The 16269-nt window shown below is 37.2% G+C and overlaps 1 protein-coding gene across 1 annotated transcript; it reads right to left on the bottom strand.

The window, feature by feature from the left end:
- Positions 1-6556: 6556 nt before the first annotated feature.
- On the bottom strand, positions 6557-16087 carry LOC132059618 (probable adenylate kinase 6, chloroplastic). The gene is made up of 4 exons (XM_059452274.1): positions 15489-16087; positions 12709-12849; positions 8031-8303; positions 6557-6904 (listed from the first exon to the last, which is right to left on the bottom strand). The coding sequence occupies exons 1-4, from the start codon at positions 15771-15773 to the stop codon at positions 6761-6763; spliced, it is 843 nt and encodes a 280-aa protein (XP_059308257.1). The 5' UTR covers positions 15774-16087; the 3' UTR covers positions 6557-6760.
- Positions 16088-16269: the final 182 nt, after the last annotated feature.

Below are 16269 nucleotides of genomic sequence, written 5' to 3'. Positions count from 1 at the left end.
TAGAATACGAGGTGTTACGGAATCCATAACCTATGTAAATTAAAGTTCTGTGAGTCTTCTTTCTAATGCAACTGACAGATCGCATTTCTGTGAAGTACGGAGGAAAGTACGGCCCGTACAATAAAGTACGTCCCGCACTTTTTGGGCGTATTTTGCCAAAATTTCCAGAAAGTTAAAATTTTTGCCTCCAAAGTACGGGATGAACAGTATCACGTACTTTGAAGTACGTGATGAACAGTAACCCGTACTTTGCCCGAAATTTCCAGAAATTTGAGTCGGTGGAATTTTTTTTCCAAGTCTATAAATAGATGTTTCCACGACTTGGGCCTTATTTTTCACCCAAAAACAAGTCCCTAATGTCTCTCTAAGCTTCCCTTAACATTCATACACCTTCCAAATCATTCCAAATCAAATCAAGAGGAGATCAAACCTTGAAACCCTCGTTTAATTTATGGAATTTGGATGTTCTTGCTTTCACTTGGAGTTGTGGGGATTAGGTATTGGAGCAAGTTGTGTGAATTGAAATTCTTCAAATACAAGGTATGTTCTTCATCTCATCTCTTGTGTTAAGTGGATGTGAAGGTTTAGCAAGTCTTAAAAGTGGAAAGAGTTATGGGAAAAAGTTCAAATATGAATTTGATGATATTTTGAGTGTAAATTAACTTAAGCTATAATTGTTAGCATATTATGAGTATAATCTTGTTATGAGGGGTAATAATGATGTTGAGAAAGTGTTGTATACAAGAGTACAAAGGGTTGTATTGAATTTGTTGTTATGGATTGTTTATGGAAAGAAGTTTTGGGATGGAATTGAGTATAATTTGAATATAATCTTTTGATTATGGAATTGTTGATATTGTGACTTTGGGAGTTGTTTTTGAGTTGGTGGAAATAGAAGATATAAGGGGAAATGCTGCCCAATTTTCGTTAGCTCATTTATTAATTTAGTTTGACCACATAAGCTTTTCAATGACTTACCTTTAGCGCGAATCATCTTGAATGTAGATTTACAAGCTTGGAAGGATAAGCGTTAAGTAGTTAAGGAGACGATAAGGTATGTAAGGCTAACCCTTTCTTTCAAAAGGCATGATTCCTATGTTATGATTCCATATATGCTATCCAGGTTACCCTTACTCCTAGAAATGCTAGAAGTCCTTAATTCTCAAGACTCTTATGATGACTCCATGTTTAGTGGTACCAAGTCCTAAGTTCTAAATGTTCTCATGACATGATTGAGCTTACCATATAATTCTTGATTACATTCATGATAGTTGGCCTCATCTTATGTTGTTGTTCCCTCAAAGTGAGACAAGATAGTGGTGATGATTATGATGATGATTTTCATTCTAGAAAGGCCAAAGCTTAAAGTTCTCAATGTTTTCATGATATTATTGAACTTGTCACATGATTATCAATTCTATTCATTATTGATAATCTCACCTCATGATAATTATTTCTTCAAGGTGAGATATAGCGATGATGATTATTCCATAGTATAATCGGAGGTTACCGACCTTACGTCACTCCGATAGAGTTGTAGCTTTTGATTGGGCTCTCATGCATGCTTATGTTTATGTATGACTACACCGGGCCTAGTTGGCCGGGCAGACACCACTTCGGTGGGCGGCATATGGATGATGAAAGTTACACCGGGCATAGTTGGTCGGGTAGTCACCACTAGTGGGCGGCATAAGATGATTACCCCAGACGCGGGAGGCCCGGACGCAGAAGGCCCGGACGCGGGCTAATGATGATAAGCAATTTATAGATTTTATGATGTTTTTAAAAGTAAAAGTTAGCATGCATGGTTTCCGCCTTAAGGGGCAGTTCGATATATAGGTTATCTCTTGATTTCATGTTTCCTTATGTCTTGATTATGTGGTTATTCATGCCTTACAAACTCAGTACACTACTCGTACTGACGTCCTTTTGTTGTGGACGCTGTGTTCATGCCCGCAGGTAGACAGGGAGACGACTCAGACTTATAGGCTGCTTTCTCAGCGTTGTACAGGAGCACTCCACTTGTTTCGGAACTGTAGATCAGTTGGTATGGTTCCTTGTGTACAGATGGGTATGGCAGGGTCCTGTCCCATCCTTAATATGTTATGTATTCCATGTAGAGGCTCGTAGACAGATGTGCACAGTTAGATGTCTTTTGACCTCCTCAGTTCATATTTACTTATATCATTTTGACATCCTTGTCGGCTTGTGTACATGGGCCCAGTTTGATGACGTGTATATATATATATATATATAGCTCTTTCGAGCTTGTGCCCCTACAGACTATGAGATTTATTAGCTAGTACAATGGCCCACTCAAGTATGGATATGAGATGTATGTATGTTTGTTTTGTGGTGCTCGGTAGGCTAGCTCTGGGTGCTCGTCATGGCCCTCCGATTGAGTCATGACACACCGCATGTGTGGTTCATTCTTCGCTTCTGTGAGGCCGCACCGGCGGACAAAAGCTCACAAAAGCGAGCCCCACTCAAAAAGTCCAGCTTCGCAGGTGAAGACATCCACCCGCAGGTGCGATGCCGCTTCTGTGGCCAATACCACACAGGTGCAGATTCTTGCACCCTCAGCCCAACTTCTCACTTATGGCCTACCAAGCGCAGGTGCGGCTACACCAGATATAGTTGAACAACTTCTCTAAGTCTCCAAACTTCAGTTTAACACCTGAAATTCATCCATAACCCCATGAACACAAACCAAATATGCATTTCAGTCATAAAAAATGCAACGAACCTGCCCCGCGCAATTAGGCTCATATTACCTGTACTTAGCCAATTCGGCCCATATCATTCACATTACTTCATCCGAAATCATTTCCATCGGACATCACATATATATCCTCAAGTGTAATATGCATGAGATACTATATGAAAGCATTAATATGACATGCATGCAATAAGCAACAAGGCTATAGTAAAAGGCTTAGTCTTAGCTCTTTTCCACTTTTAAACGAGTATTAAGGAGTGATGAGAACGCACAATACAAATAAGACAGGTATGAGGCATATAATCATCAAATAAGAGGGCTCATGTCTCAATCATAATTCACGTAGGGCACTCTAAACTATCAGCTAATGCCAAAGCATGGCATTCAGGCCGAACTCTTCGACTCAATCCTACACAGATTCACATAACATGGCACTGATGCCCAGTACAAGTGCTCGTCACTTCACAAGTACGGGACCCCTTTAATCCCCATTACTCCCTCTTTATTAGTTCATTTTATCCAAATACGCGCTTTAAATAGAGTCAAGTAAAGTCTTAATTTCTCTATTTAGGAGTTAGACACTCTTAACAAAGCCTTGCTCTTCCATAGAGCCTTCAAATAATCTCAATCTGTTCAAATACGGGTTCTACATTAGCACACGAGTCCGTAGACACCCATATTGCTATATTATAGGTTTGGACCCAAAAAGGCAATCCTGAGCCTCGAAGGGCAAAACTGTATTTTTTCCCAAAATCGGTTTACCCATGGTTCATAAAGCCTAAATTCCAAAAATAAACCAAATCAATCTGACATCAATTCGACTTTCAAGTTGAAGAAATCCATATTTTCAACTTAGGCTTCTTGAATCCCAATTTCGTAAACCATATCATGATTTCAATAATGAAATTACACAATAATCGAAGTTAATATGGTAAAAGGTAGGTTATAAAACCCCTCCAAAATCTCTCAAAACCGAGGTCCCAAGCTTCAAATATGAGAATGAAATGTCTAAGTTCGAAATGGAGAAAAATGGAATATACACTGGCAGTGACGCTGCAGGTGCTGTTCATTCTCCGCTTCTGCGGGGCCGCATCGGCGGATAAAAGCTCGTAGGAGCGAGCCCCACTCAAAAAGTCCAGGTTCGCAGGTGCAGACATCCACCCTCAGGTGTGATGCCACTTCTGCGGCCAATACCACGTAGGTGCGGATTCTTGCACCCTCAGCCCAATATCACACCTACGGCCCACCAAGCACAGGTGCTACCATAAGCCCGCAGGTAAGGTTGCACCAGATAACAGCTGAATAGGAACTTCTCTAAGTCTTCAAACTTCGATTCAACACCCGAAACTCATCCATAACCCCCGAGACACAAACCAAATATGCGTTTCAGTCATAAAACATGCAATGAACACCTTGCGCACTCAAAACAATCACACGGGGTCGTCTTGGCCCGATGTTGACCGCGGTCAGCTCCAATCGCTTCAAAAGTCAAATTCCCAACTAAAGGTCCAAAATACGTCCGAGTCCCTTGGGAACCGAACCAACGACTCGACTAAGTCATAAATCACATTTCGGACCTAATGGAATCGATGAAACTTCGTAAAAGACTCATTTACCCCCAATGTTGACTTTGGCCAACCATTCTTATTTCTTAACTTATGGATTTCCAAAATATCGTTTTTCTTACCCCAAAACTCACCTGAATGCCTGGGGAATTAGGCCACCATCCCTGCAAGTCAAATACACCAAAATATAGCTAGGGGAAGGGTCATTTAGGGAAAAAGGGGTAAAATCTCAAAAGGACCTAATGGGTCGTTACACGTCATTTGACATTAAATTGTACGTCGTTTGACATTAAATCGTACATTTTTTTTAATTTTTTTTTTTGTAAAATAGTATCAATATTATTACTAAAAAAGAAGTATGGAGCGAAATATTCATATGAAAGAATTGAACATATTTTGTGAATGATCATATGGTGACTTTTTGTCAAGATCAAGATGATTGGATATCATAACAATGTGAGTTGCAATGACGGCAATATTATAAGTTAATCCTTGCATTGCTAGTATACGTATTGAGCCTACGCTAGGAGTGGAAAATGTAAGAACTTGACTTCTTAGTTTAATGTCAAATATGCAAAACTATTTTTGTGGTGTTTAAATCAAAACGTTTATTTATTATCTACTATTTGTCATTTTATTTGAAACCATTTGACTGCACCCGAAGTTCAAAATGCTAATTTAATATATTAGGAATAAAAAAAGTATTTTGAGTAATGATTAAGATTAGTTTGATAGAAAAAAGTACCTCACTAAAATTTAAAGTCGAACAGATTTTCTGTAAAAGTAGCACAATATTATTCTTTAGCGAAATGATATCGTTCATTCTCAGACGTTCTAAATTAAAAGGGTAGGGAAAACAACAATTTTAGTTGCTGAATTAAAAATTATTTCGATTTCGATTCTTGTATTATTTAATCACATTTAGCTTTCAGTTAATGGGAATGTGTCATTTTAGTTTCTGAAACTACAGGACAGTTATAAAAACTTAAAGAAACCACTTTAAACAAAAAAGACAGAGATTAGTGGAATCTAGGTGCTAAGATTTATAGAAAGCAGAAGCACAAAACCGTAGAAAGGACATGAAAATTCAAACATGCAGTAGTGAGAACTAGTGAAATAGATCAGAAAACCATCATTACAAAACATGAGACACTAAATCAAATCCACAAAACAACACAAAAATTCATTGTGCGAAATGATACACACTTGGTGTCTTTGGTTTGTCTACCTCAACTCAAATAGTTCACATCTCAAGAAGCTGGAAATGATAAAGTGGTTTGTGAAGATAACGTAGTGAATGCTGAGTACAGAAGCAATTTTGTATTTTTGCTGAGAAAAAAGGACACCAGGGAAACCAATGTTGAAACAACAGATAATAGATGAAGAAAGCCCGTAGTGGTAAGAGTGCACTTAGGAGTTAGGCCTACGTCTGGATTCGAACTCAATTGCAGACAAATCCGAGTAATTAAATGGAAAAGAGTAAAGAAGCAGGCCCATAATTCATTATTTTCATACTGTGCATTGCTTTCTTAGTTTTAAAAAAAAAAACAAATATATATATATATATATAACGGAGGAAGAAGAAAGAGCATGACTACAGAAAAGTAACAAAAACACTTACGTTTTTAACAAAAGCAATATGAACATCAATCACGTTGCAGAACTAGAAACCTAAGAAAATAAAAAGGATTGTAGTGATTCTGGCTTGACACAATTTGGAATGGAATAACTCTCATATTGAGAAATTCTATCTAGTAGCACTCGGTCACAAAATCCATTAACGATTTTTTGATGTATAGTTTTTCGTATACAAGGTATAGGCCAGCCTTGTCTTTTATCAGTTACCCTGTTACATGTACTATAGGATATTTCAATGTCGTAATTGTAAAGGTAAATGCTCTACTCAAACTACTCACCAGAATGAGGAAAGCAATATTGTCCCCATCCTTCATGCATTCAACTATTAGTTGTTAATATAAAGGTTGAGGTCAATGCCTAACCTCTCACCTCAATGGTGACCTTTTTATTTGACAAAAAAAAGAAGTTATATGAACATCATTCAGCCTCACAAGTACCCCAGAACCGATTTCCAGTAGGTCCAGAGGTGGTGGTATTCCGCCATAATTCTAGTACACATATGGACATGATAAGAGGGAACACGTAAAAACTATTTTCTGCCAGTCTCTGCGTCTAACGCTAAATTCATCCACTACTATATCATCACTATTGAATGAAATCACTTGATCTTCGCTGACCTTTATGAATAAACATGGACAACAAACTTGCAAGAAATAACATACATATGTTATAGTTGCCTTAGCATAATAATAATACAATAGTGAGGGAGAAAACAGAAGTAGGGGTAGGGAGCCCCATTATCGTGCTTTTTAATAGAATAAACACCCACGCATTTCCAACATGCATGCAAAGAATGAACCTATAACACCAGTAAACATACTGGCAAGACAAGTAAAAATCATGCTGCTGCAGATTTCTTATCCTCATCGTCATAGATATTCAAAGCCTGAAGCAACTTTGGCCACGACTCTGGAATTCCTCCAGGGAGATCAAACTCCAACAGCTTCCCCCGCATGCGATAAAAGTCCTCCACCGGTTGGCTCTGCAGGAACAACACAATGCCCAAGCATTGAATAAGTAAATTATGGATATGTGAATGTAGTTAGCTGAGAATTCAGTCTATACTACCTTGCCTAAAACAAATTAGGATAAGTTACAGTAAATACCTAAGTTACATGGACTCGGGTGCGGGTATCCGATACAGGTACGGGTTCGAGTGTCGGATTCGGCAAAATCTAAATTTAAGATTCGGGGGTACGTATACGGTTATGGATACAGGTGTGGGGATTCGGCTAAGAAAATTCAAAATTATATAAAAAATAGAGCTATAAAGATATTACAAATTTTGAGAGACATTCTTATGAAAAACTTACATGTATATGAAATAAAAGTACTTCTTTGTTTATCTGAAACATGAAGCAACATATATGAAATAAAAGTACTATAATATTGAAGGTATGTCATTTTCCTTATCTTAAATCTGTTTTATTTTTAATTTTGAGAAATCAAAATCTCAAATTTTTCCCCCAAATTGTCGACGGACTCCGGTCAAAGTATCCGTATGTGATTGACCGTATCCAGAACGTTTGGCGTTCCGGCACCCGCACCCGTCCGTATCCGGGACGGGGACGGCACCCAAAATGGCGAGTCCGTGTAACTTAGGTAAATACACAACTTCATAAAGAGCAACAGCACAAAAGAAATGCACATCCTGACAAGAGAATATTCATGGCCACTTTGGAAGTATCACATGCAAGAGCAGCTCCAGCGCAAATCGACCAATCAACTATACTCAATCAAAAACTAGCAGAGTTTGGCTAATAAAAGGATAGGAAAAAGAAACCCAAGGGAAGAAGAGTATTTCGAAGCCACACTTGACTGTATACAGATGCCAAATACAGTGATTATCTTTCGATTTGACATACTACAAGAAAACATTAAATTTGAGTAAATGATTCGATGAACTGCTTGTAAAACACCTCATAATTGCTCAGAATTATTATTCTTGAGAGTTGTCAATGGCACAGAATTTTGTTGTCTATGGATGAGTCACGAAGTTGTGATGTAAGGTACATAATTGGGGGTTATTTTCACCACTCAACTGCATGAGGAGAACACTTGCACAATGTGAGAAATGGTAAACAAGAGAAAAGGAAGTAGAGCAATACCATTTCATGGTAGATGCGGAGGCGTTCCTTCACAACATTTTCAGTGTCATCAGACCGTGTAACAAGTTTGGTTTCACAATGTGGAGGAGGGAGAAGGGGAGGCATGTACATTCTAGTTTTGCCATCTTCACCCTTGATATCAATGCACGCAACATTGTAATTGCCTCCACACTTGCTACAACTCCTTCTTCCTAAGCACTTGGCAATCAACGCATCTTCCCGAAGCTTCAGATTAATCACCAAGTCGATGTCTGTCACTCCCTCTAAGATTTCCTAAATAACCAAATAACAGATATAACAGGATTCAGAGAAAATGTCGTCTATCTTGTCAAAGGAGGAGAATAAGTTGATTAATTTCAGTGCACAAAGAAGGTTAGCCACTAAGCAGGGAAGAACAGACAACCATGAACTACTTACACTGTTGATAATTCTTCGCTGGGACCTGTACACATATCAGATCTGTTTCATCTCTAGATCCAATTATAGAGGAAACAAACTTCCAAATATGGGAACCAAGGACTGCAGAGAGCTTCAATTGTAGTAAAACTTTTGATTGGCATAAAAACAAAAAAGTTCTACGCCAGAGAGTACGGTGAACCCAACAAAGTCCGAAATATATAAATAATTTAGCCTTCAAACACTAGACCATAAGTTCCAGCATTTGCTCATGGATTCTAATTTGACAGCAGAGTTTCGCAATCATATTAGTTATTGTGATGGCAACAAAGACATGACCTGTGACCAGCCTCGGCTAATAATAATAGAAATTCGGGGAGCAATGGGTCCACATTGAAGTATCAAAAAGCAGAAGAGATTTAGAAGACATACAAGTCCATGACACCACATGCAGTTTGACTTTTATTAACCTTGGAAAAGGAAGCAATAGAAGAGACATAGCCGGGGAGAAAAGGCAGGGTGCAGCTTGGAAAATGTAATATTAACGCATGTGTTGGGAACTTTTGGTCCCAAGAACAAGAGAAATAAAGATGACACTAGAAAAACACCAGAGGCAGGACTGATCCAGGATGAGCTTCAGGCTTATCAATCAAACATTCAAAGCCCAGGCATCTCTGGAATACACCGCCGATTGACAATGTGCAGGGATCAAGCTTGAATTCACTGGCATGTAATCAACATTAGAAAAAAATATAAAACTGCTCATTCACTCACCACAACAATCAAGTTAACCGCAACTTCACCAAAAATGACCCCTACAACACGGAGAAACCAAAAAAACAAAAACAAAAAAAGAGAAAGAAAAGCCAAAACTAAAATTGTCCAGAACACATATGGTCACTATATAAGCTTTCTATACTCCATCGTAGCAACCAGGCAGAAAAGTTGGTGGTAATTTTGTTACATCATTTGAAAGCAAAAGGGCAGACTGTTATGTGATAAAACTGAAGAAACAATCTGTTAAACACTCTGCCATACCAGGAAAACAAAGCCGTCAATCAAGAAGACAAGAGATAATCAAAATCTGAGAGGGAGATTAACTGCAGAACAGAAAACAATAAAGAAAGTGACAGCCATATCAACCTCGTCCTACATCACAGGTAAGAAGACTTTAGAAACTGGGGGATTAACTAATAAGTAAATATTTAAGGAAGTTACATCATTTGAGAAGGAAAAGGTGGGTTTACATATATCACAAACTTTCGAAAAGGGTGCTATTGAGTTATATTTTTGTCCCAGATGGTTTGTGTTATTGTATACGGGCAAAGGGGTTTAATAAAGGTTGTAGGTGCTCCACGTCTCCACCTATAGTCTTAAGCTTTTGGTTGGAAGCTTAGATTATTTCATATGGTATGAGAGTCAACTCTTGCTAAGCCCATTCTCACACTCGTAAGTTCACATTAAAGCTCATGTGTGAACCTCAAAATCGGGCTAGAAGCATGGAAGTATTGAGTTGCCTCACATGGGTTGTTATAAGGGCTACTAAAGAGGTTTATAAAGTTCTCAGGTTACTCCACCGGTTGAAATAAGATGATTAGGACTGATTACATAATGGATCAGGAAAGCATTTTAAAAATGAAGAATCTTCTATGCAGCTTCTACTATCATAAGAACAGAAAACGGCAGCTCCAAACTCGTAACAAAACCTTATATTCGTTACTCTTGATAATATTACATGAAAAGCAAAGTTAAGCAACTTAAACAGTTGGGAACTTAAAGTGTCAGCTGAGAAATTCATCTTGCTTGGACCTGCAAGGAGTTCTCTCTAAATCGGTGCATAGACTCCAGAAAGCAGCCCTAGTATGGGAAACCTTATTTCACTAGTGAAGATGGTAGACATCAATTTCCTGACTTCGCATAAAAGAATGTCAAAAGAGAACTATGTTCTGGCCCTATCTCTACTTTACACATTATAGCCTCCCGATGTCACAGAAAAGTATTACATCAATCTTCACCAGTGTTCAACTTTTGCCCTTCACAACGAATTTTGTGCATCAACCAAAAAACAATCATCAGGAGAGCATAAAGATTTTCTCCTTGGGATATCAACTCTAATGTCACCAAGAGTTTCTCCCTACACTTGGGGGGGGGGGGGGGGGGAGCGAAGGAGAGTCATGTTCCTTACTTCCTTCCCTTTTTTTCGAAGAAAAGGAATAGTGTTAAACTAGAATATAAAATCTTTCAACTGAGATGCAGCTTTCATCCCTATATTCTCTCAACATACTGAAGTGCAGCAGCCAACAAAAATTATCCTAGTTACAGGAATTGCAGTCGTTAATTAGGCAGCAGGTTGGTTACATCCTCTAATAGTTCATCTTTCTACCTTTTAATGAGTTGATCCCTTGCCATGAAGTTATTGGCAGCTTCCACAAATTTTGAAATTGGTCTAATCCCACAAACATTGGTGCAGCAATCAATAATAAAGACAACATAACATCACATAAAGCAATCGAGAAACAAAAGATTGGTTAAGAACCAATAGCAAAATTCTACCAAATAAAGAAGTTAAGCCTCTAATTAAGACAGAGGATAACAGCCCCAACAGTCCAAGAAAACCCTACAGTTGTGTCTGTTAAAATCTAACACAATACATTGAGCTATATGAGCCTTTCAAAACTGACATATCCACAATCGTATGGCCATTAAAGCTAAAACCTAAGAGAAAAGCTCCCAAAGTCAACATTGATAACAAAGTGATATTCCAAATATTTCTCCTTGTCCATAACTACTAAAGCAAGGGCATTTGGTTCATAGATTGTACTTTGGCCGTGCTCTCATTGTAGTCATACAAAGGTAGATAGATAAGCAGATAATAAACCCATGCCTATAATTTTTAAAGATCAGACGAGAATCAGAAAGTATCCTCAACATTGTACATTCCATCCTTATTACCAGGAAACAGTTCTTCAGGCCCTGGAGATAAACTATTAGTTTTACAGCAGTTACAAAATTTCCAGCTGATGTTCATGATTAGAAGAGTAGCGACACGAATTTTTATGCCAGTCAAACAATCAAAGCATCTGTATGATGCTCAACTAAATGGAGGCAATTTTGAATGAAATCTGAGAGCTAATTAAAGCCTTTTAACACGGCACATCTGAGAAGAGGTTAATGTGTTAGTAAAGACTACCCAGTAATAAAAATCTAGTGAGGACATAGTTTAGATCTTTCAAGGCCATTACTTGAATGACATACCAAAAAAAAAAAAAAAAATAGAGCAGTATCAAAAAGCTTCTAGTAGCAATTGAAGAGAACATATAAGATGATGTACATGGCTGTTCAAACACGCCACAAGTTTGGACATTATTTACAAAAAATGAAAAAAGTTGAAGACGACTTTAACCGTGGTCAATGTTTCACAAGGTCTCTCTCCCAAATATCAGGTGTCCGCTAGAAGAAATCAGGAAACAACAAAAAGGAAACACTTAGTCCAGATATTTGCTGTTATTAGCTCAGACATTTGCTTTTTTGTCTCCATTCTCCACAAATTTCCTCTATATGGTAAAAATCTGAACATTATGCAATTCAGAGTTATGCTCTTTACAAAAACTGACGTAAAATACAAATTAAAAGTATCTCATGTAAGATGAAGAATTATCTGCTCTAGTTAGGATCTATTCACCTCAACTAAGAGCTTAATTCTCAGACATCACAGTCTATTGAGAGAACCATATCGAGCTTTGTTGTTGATTTCAACCTTGTGTATATTCATTCATTTCGTATAACAGCATATTCAACTTGGTCTTGAGCAAGCGGCTAGAATTGCAGGTCCAGCCATAACCATTAACCTGTTATAGAAATGCATCCTCGCTAGTTGGGAAATAGTCATCTAGTACTGATATAGAAGGTTAATATATTATCTTGCTAAATTATATTCATAGCAGCCTCTGTGTGCCAGATACCAGACTGTGAAAGAAAATATTGTCCTATTAAAGTAGATAGATGCGCAAGATTAAGTCCCAGTCAATAAGTTTCAAAAATAAAATGTTAAGTCCAAGTCAATAGGTTCAAACATCAACAATAAGACACACATGTAAAAATTATGATAATAGCACATGTACGTATGTATGTGTATATATGTGTGTGTTTGTTTGTAAGGATTTTCATTAGATTAGTAAACTATTCCCTACAAAAAGCTGGGAGAGTATTTATTCAGCAAGCACAATAATCAATCTAGACACAGGTAAATGTGTTTTACAACTACTAAGAAATAACTTCTCACCGCCTGCCGTATAGTTCGAGGAAATCCATCAAGAATAAATCCTGTTTCACCCTTAGCTTCTCCTGCTTCAAGACGCTTAGATAGCAAATCTATTACAATTTCATCTGAAATTAATTGCCCTCGGTTAACGATATCCACAAGCTGCAACAGAAGGCACAGAATAAGTTCAGGAAAAAATTAGTAGAACAACTGAAGGGAAAAAAGGAGTAAACGAAGAGCATAATCAACAAAGTTGATAAATATAACTTCATATTTCACATCTAAGCTTAGGAATCAGACTTGCCTTCAAATTATCAAAGAAGCAAAAAATATTATTGCAATATAATTCAATAGGCACTAAACTCACATGGAGGGAAGCTGTCTCAAAACACCTACGATCTCTTGAAATCTATGAGGATCTATAAAGAGCATATACAATGGAAGCAAAGATCCATATAGGCAATACCAACTAGTTGGAATTAAGATTAACTGGTTGTTGGTACTTACATTAGGTCTGGTGTCTGCCAATACACTTTTTTAGTTTGGTTAAAAATATCTATTTCGGTGTAGGGACAACTGTGATAAAAACTTACAGAATTGCTAGTCTTGGAGAAGCACTAGTTATTTTAAAAGAAAATTTCCTGAGCAATGAAATAACGGACCCAAAAAAAAAAAAGAACCAAGTCATGTTTCCCACCCAACTAGTTTTGGGTTGAGTCGTCGTAATTGGTAATTGTAGTATTGGTAGTAATTTTTTTTCGGGAGAACTTCATGCGAAAGCAATAAGATATTCAGACAAACAGATTTTTCCTTGTTTTCATTTACTGTCCAAATAAGATACAAATGTACTTACTGTTTGAACATTAAGAACTTTCCAACTAATAACCCTTTTCAAACGTACTTTTAAAATGATTGCATGTCCAAAGTCAGGGAAATCAATGCTTAAAGTGATTGAAATAAGCTTACTTCGACTTTTAATAAGGACGTCTTTTTATATGGTAAAAGACCTAATATATACATCTGAAGGTGATAATACCATATTTATCTCGCACAAAAATGACAAATGTATCTCTCACACCACAAATACAGGCACCCTTGCAACTACTTGCTCTATTTTACAGTTACTGCGTACCTTCATAAGATGCCAAAAGAGTTGTCGCAACATTTTCATTGGCTCATGGGTACTATATTATTACATAAAGCACCTTTTGATTTACTGTTTGAGTAAGCGTGTTAAGTCTGGAACAAAAGAAGTTGTTGTGGCAGAGGAGGAGGGAGAACATAATTGAATATTTCTACCAAAGAATCCTAAAACAACAACAACATACCCAGTGTAATCCCACAAGTGGGGTCTGGGGAGGGTGGAGTGTACGCAGACCTTACCCCTACTTTAGGAGGTAGAGGAGAAAATATTAATACTTTTAACCAAAACTCCCATGAACATTTTTTGGCCAGACAGAGGGAGCATTTGTATTAAGCTATCTTGTGCTGTCTTTAAGAAAGTTTCCACTCTGACGAATCAAACAACAATGGTATCACAGCAGATCTCCAACTTAGCCCTTACTTGGTCAGTCATTTAGAATCCTTTATGTGCATCATGGTCTTTGTATTAAAAGATCAGTCATTTGGAATCTTTAATTGACTACTGTTTATATATTCACACACACACATATCAAATCCAATAGATGATTGCATCTGGAATAGAGGAAAACGTTTTCTATGGAAAATGTTATCCCTTAGGAAATGCTTTTCTTGATTGATTTCCAGTTTTTAGATATGTACAAGAACAGGTGATATATAGTAATTGTACAGAAGTACGATAAGGTATGAGAATAATAGTTTTGTGGTATATTTAGGTATTAAAAGTTGATAACATGTTGAATAAATCAAGTATAAATGAACAAGAGTTGAGATAATTTGGGTATTAAAAGTTGATAACATGTTAAATGGAAAAAAGTAATATTGGATAAGATTTGAGATCTGTGAAAAAGAAAATGACTTGCCATATTCCCCATTACGGTTGAAATATATTCCTTGGAGACACCATTTTGAAGATTTTAGGGGTAACTACACATTTTCCAATAGAACAACTTCCGTTATCTATTGAAATCCTTCCGAACTAGGCAAAAGATGGGAACTTTTTCATTCCATCACTTAAGTGCCCATTTGGCCATGGATAGTTTTCACTTTTTTCCGGAATATTATTCCGGAAAACTGTTTGGACATAGAATTGTACCAATTTTCCGGAATTCAAAAAACTCCAAAAAGTTGTTTTCACCATTTTCACTCCAAATCCCTCACAAAAATTCAAAACCAACTCCAATTTCCAAATACCATTTTCAACTTGAAAACAAATACTCCCCCTATCCCAATTTATATGGCACACTTTCCTTTTTAGTATGTCCTAAAAAGAATATCACCTTTCTATAAATGGAAACAACTTAACTCAAGAATTCCCCTTTTACCCTTAATAAAATGATCTATAGTCACATAAATACCTAAGATTTGTTTAGACCACATGTTTTAATAGTTTTCCTTTATTTCTTAAACTCCGTGCCCATTTAAACACCCTCACATAAATTGGGACGGACGGAATACTACTTTTTTTCCAAATTTCACAATTCTTATGTCCAAACGCCCACTCAGTTACATAGATACAGATGAAATTGATCAAACACACTTCAAAGAAGGAAGCTTTAATTTAATAGAAACCTTAAACAATTAATCAAGAAATGCTAAAATAGAACCCCCTAGAACATAAAAAAGTAAAAGAAAACCATAAATTAGATGATAAATTAGACCTGAGAGGCAAGAGGGCCATGAGAAGAGAGTTCATGACGAACAAGATCACCAGTGGCTATATGGGGTACTCCAAGAAGCTTAGAAAGTCTAGCTGCATATGTCCCTTTCCCCACACCAGGGCAACCCAAGAACACCCACTGCACATTTCTCCCCTTATTAGCTTCACCACAACTCGCAGGTGGCACTACTTTAAGGTTGTTTTCATGGGGTTTATAACAGAAACTTCGGGTTAAATTTGTGGCTCTATATCTCCATCTTACCACTGCACGGCTCCAAACCACCATACTTAGAAAAGGGTGTCAGGAAAACAGAATCTTGGAGAGATTAGTTGGATCTTTTTTCCCTTAATGATTGAATTGAATTGAATTGAAGTGAGAGAGTATTTGAGGAAAGGAAAAGAAGGAAATGAAACACGTGGGTGGGGAAAAGGGGGTTTGACAAATAGGAAGTACCGACCATGAAAGATTGTGATTATGTTAGCATAGGGGGGTTTGTCAAGTTTCAATGGGGGATCTACAAACGGATTTTTTGTTTTCCAAGAATAAGTGTTGCGTAGTGTTATTATATTGTAGAACCATGATAAACTCGTGCTTCTTCCTATTTTTTGTCAAAGCGGTTGCGTAGTATGTTATTATGTGTCTCTAACAAAGGATTGCCTTTATTTCATAAGTGAAATTTGTGCCCCAAATATTTGACATGACATGACATGTCAGGGACATTTGATATGCGAGATGAGGTGAGATATTTTAGGATTAATTTTGATAAATTTATACCTTCTTT

Source organism: Lycium ferocissimum, chromosome 6 (assembly GCF_029784015.1).
Source record: "Lycium ferocissimum isolate CSIRO_LF1 chromosome 6, AGI_CSIRO_Lferr_CH_V1, whole genome shotgun sequence".
In the NCBI taxonomy this organism is placed as follows: Eukaryota; Viridiplantae; Streptophyta; class Magnoliopsida; order Solanales; family Solanaceae; genus Lycium; species Lycium ferocissimum.
This window is presented reverse-complemented; position numbering and strand designations above follow the sequence as displayed.

Coding starts and splice junctions, on each gene's coding strand:
- LOC132059618 (XM_059452274.1), bottom strand. CDS start 15,773: ATGGTGGTTTGGAGCCGTGCAGTGGTAAGATGGAGATATAGAGCCACA. Junction 8,304..12,708: donor CTCGAACTATACGGCAGGCG/GTGAGAAGTTAT, acceptor TTGGTTATTTAG/GAAATCTTAGAGGGAGTGAC. Junction 6,905..8,030: donor TCCGCATCTACCATGAAATG/GTATTGCTCTAC, acceptor TTGTTCCTGCAG/AGCCAACCGGTGGAGGACTT.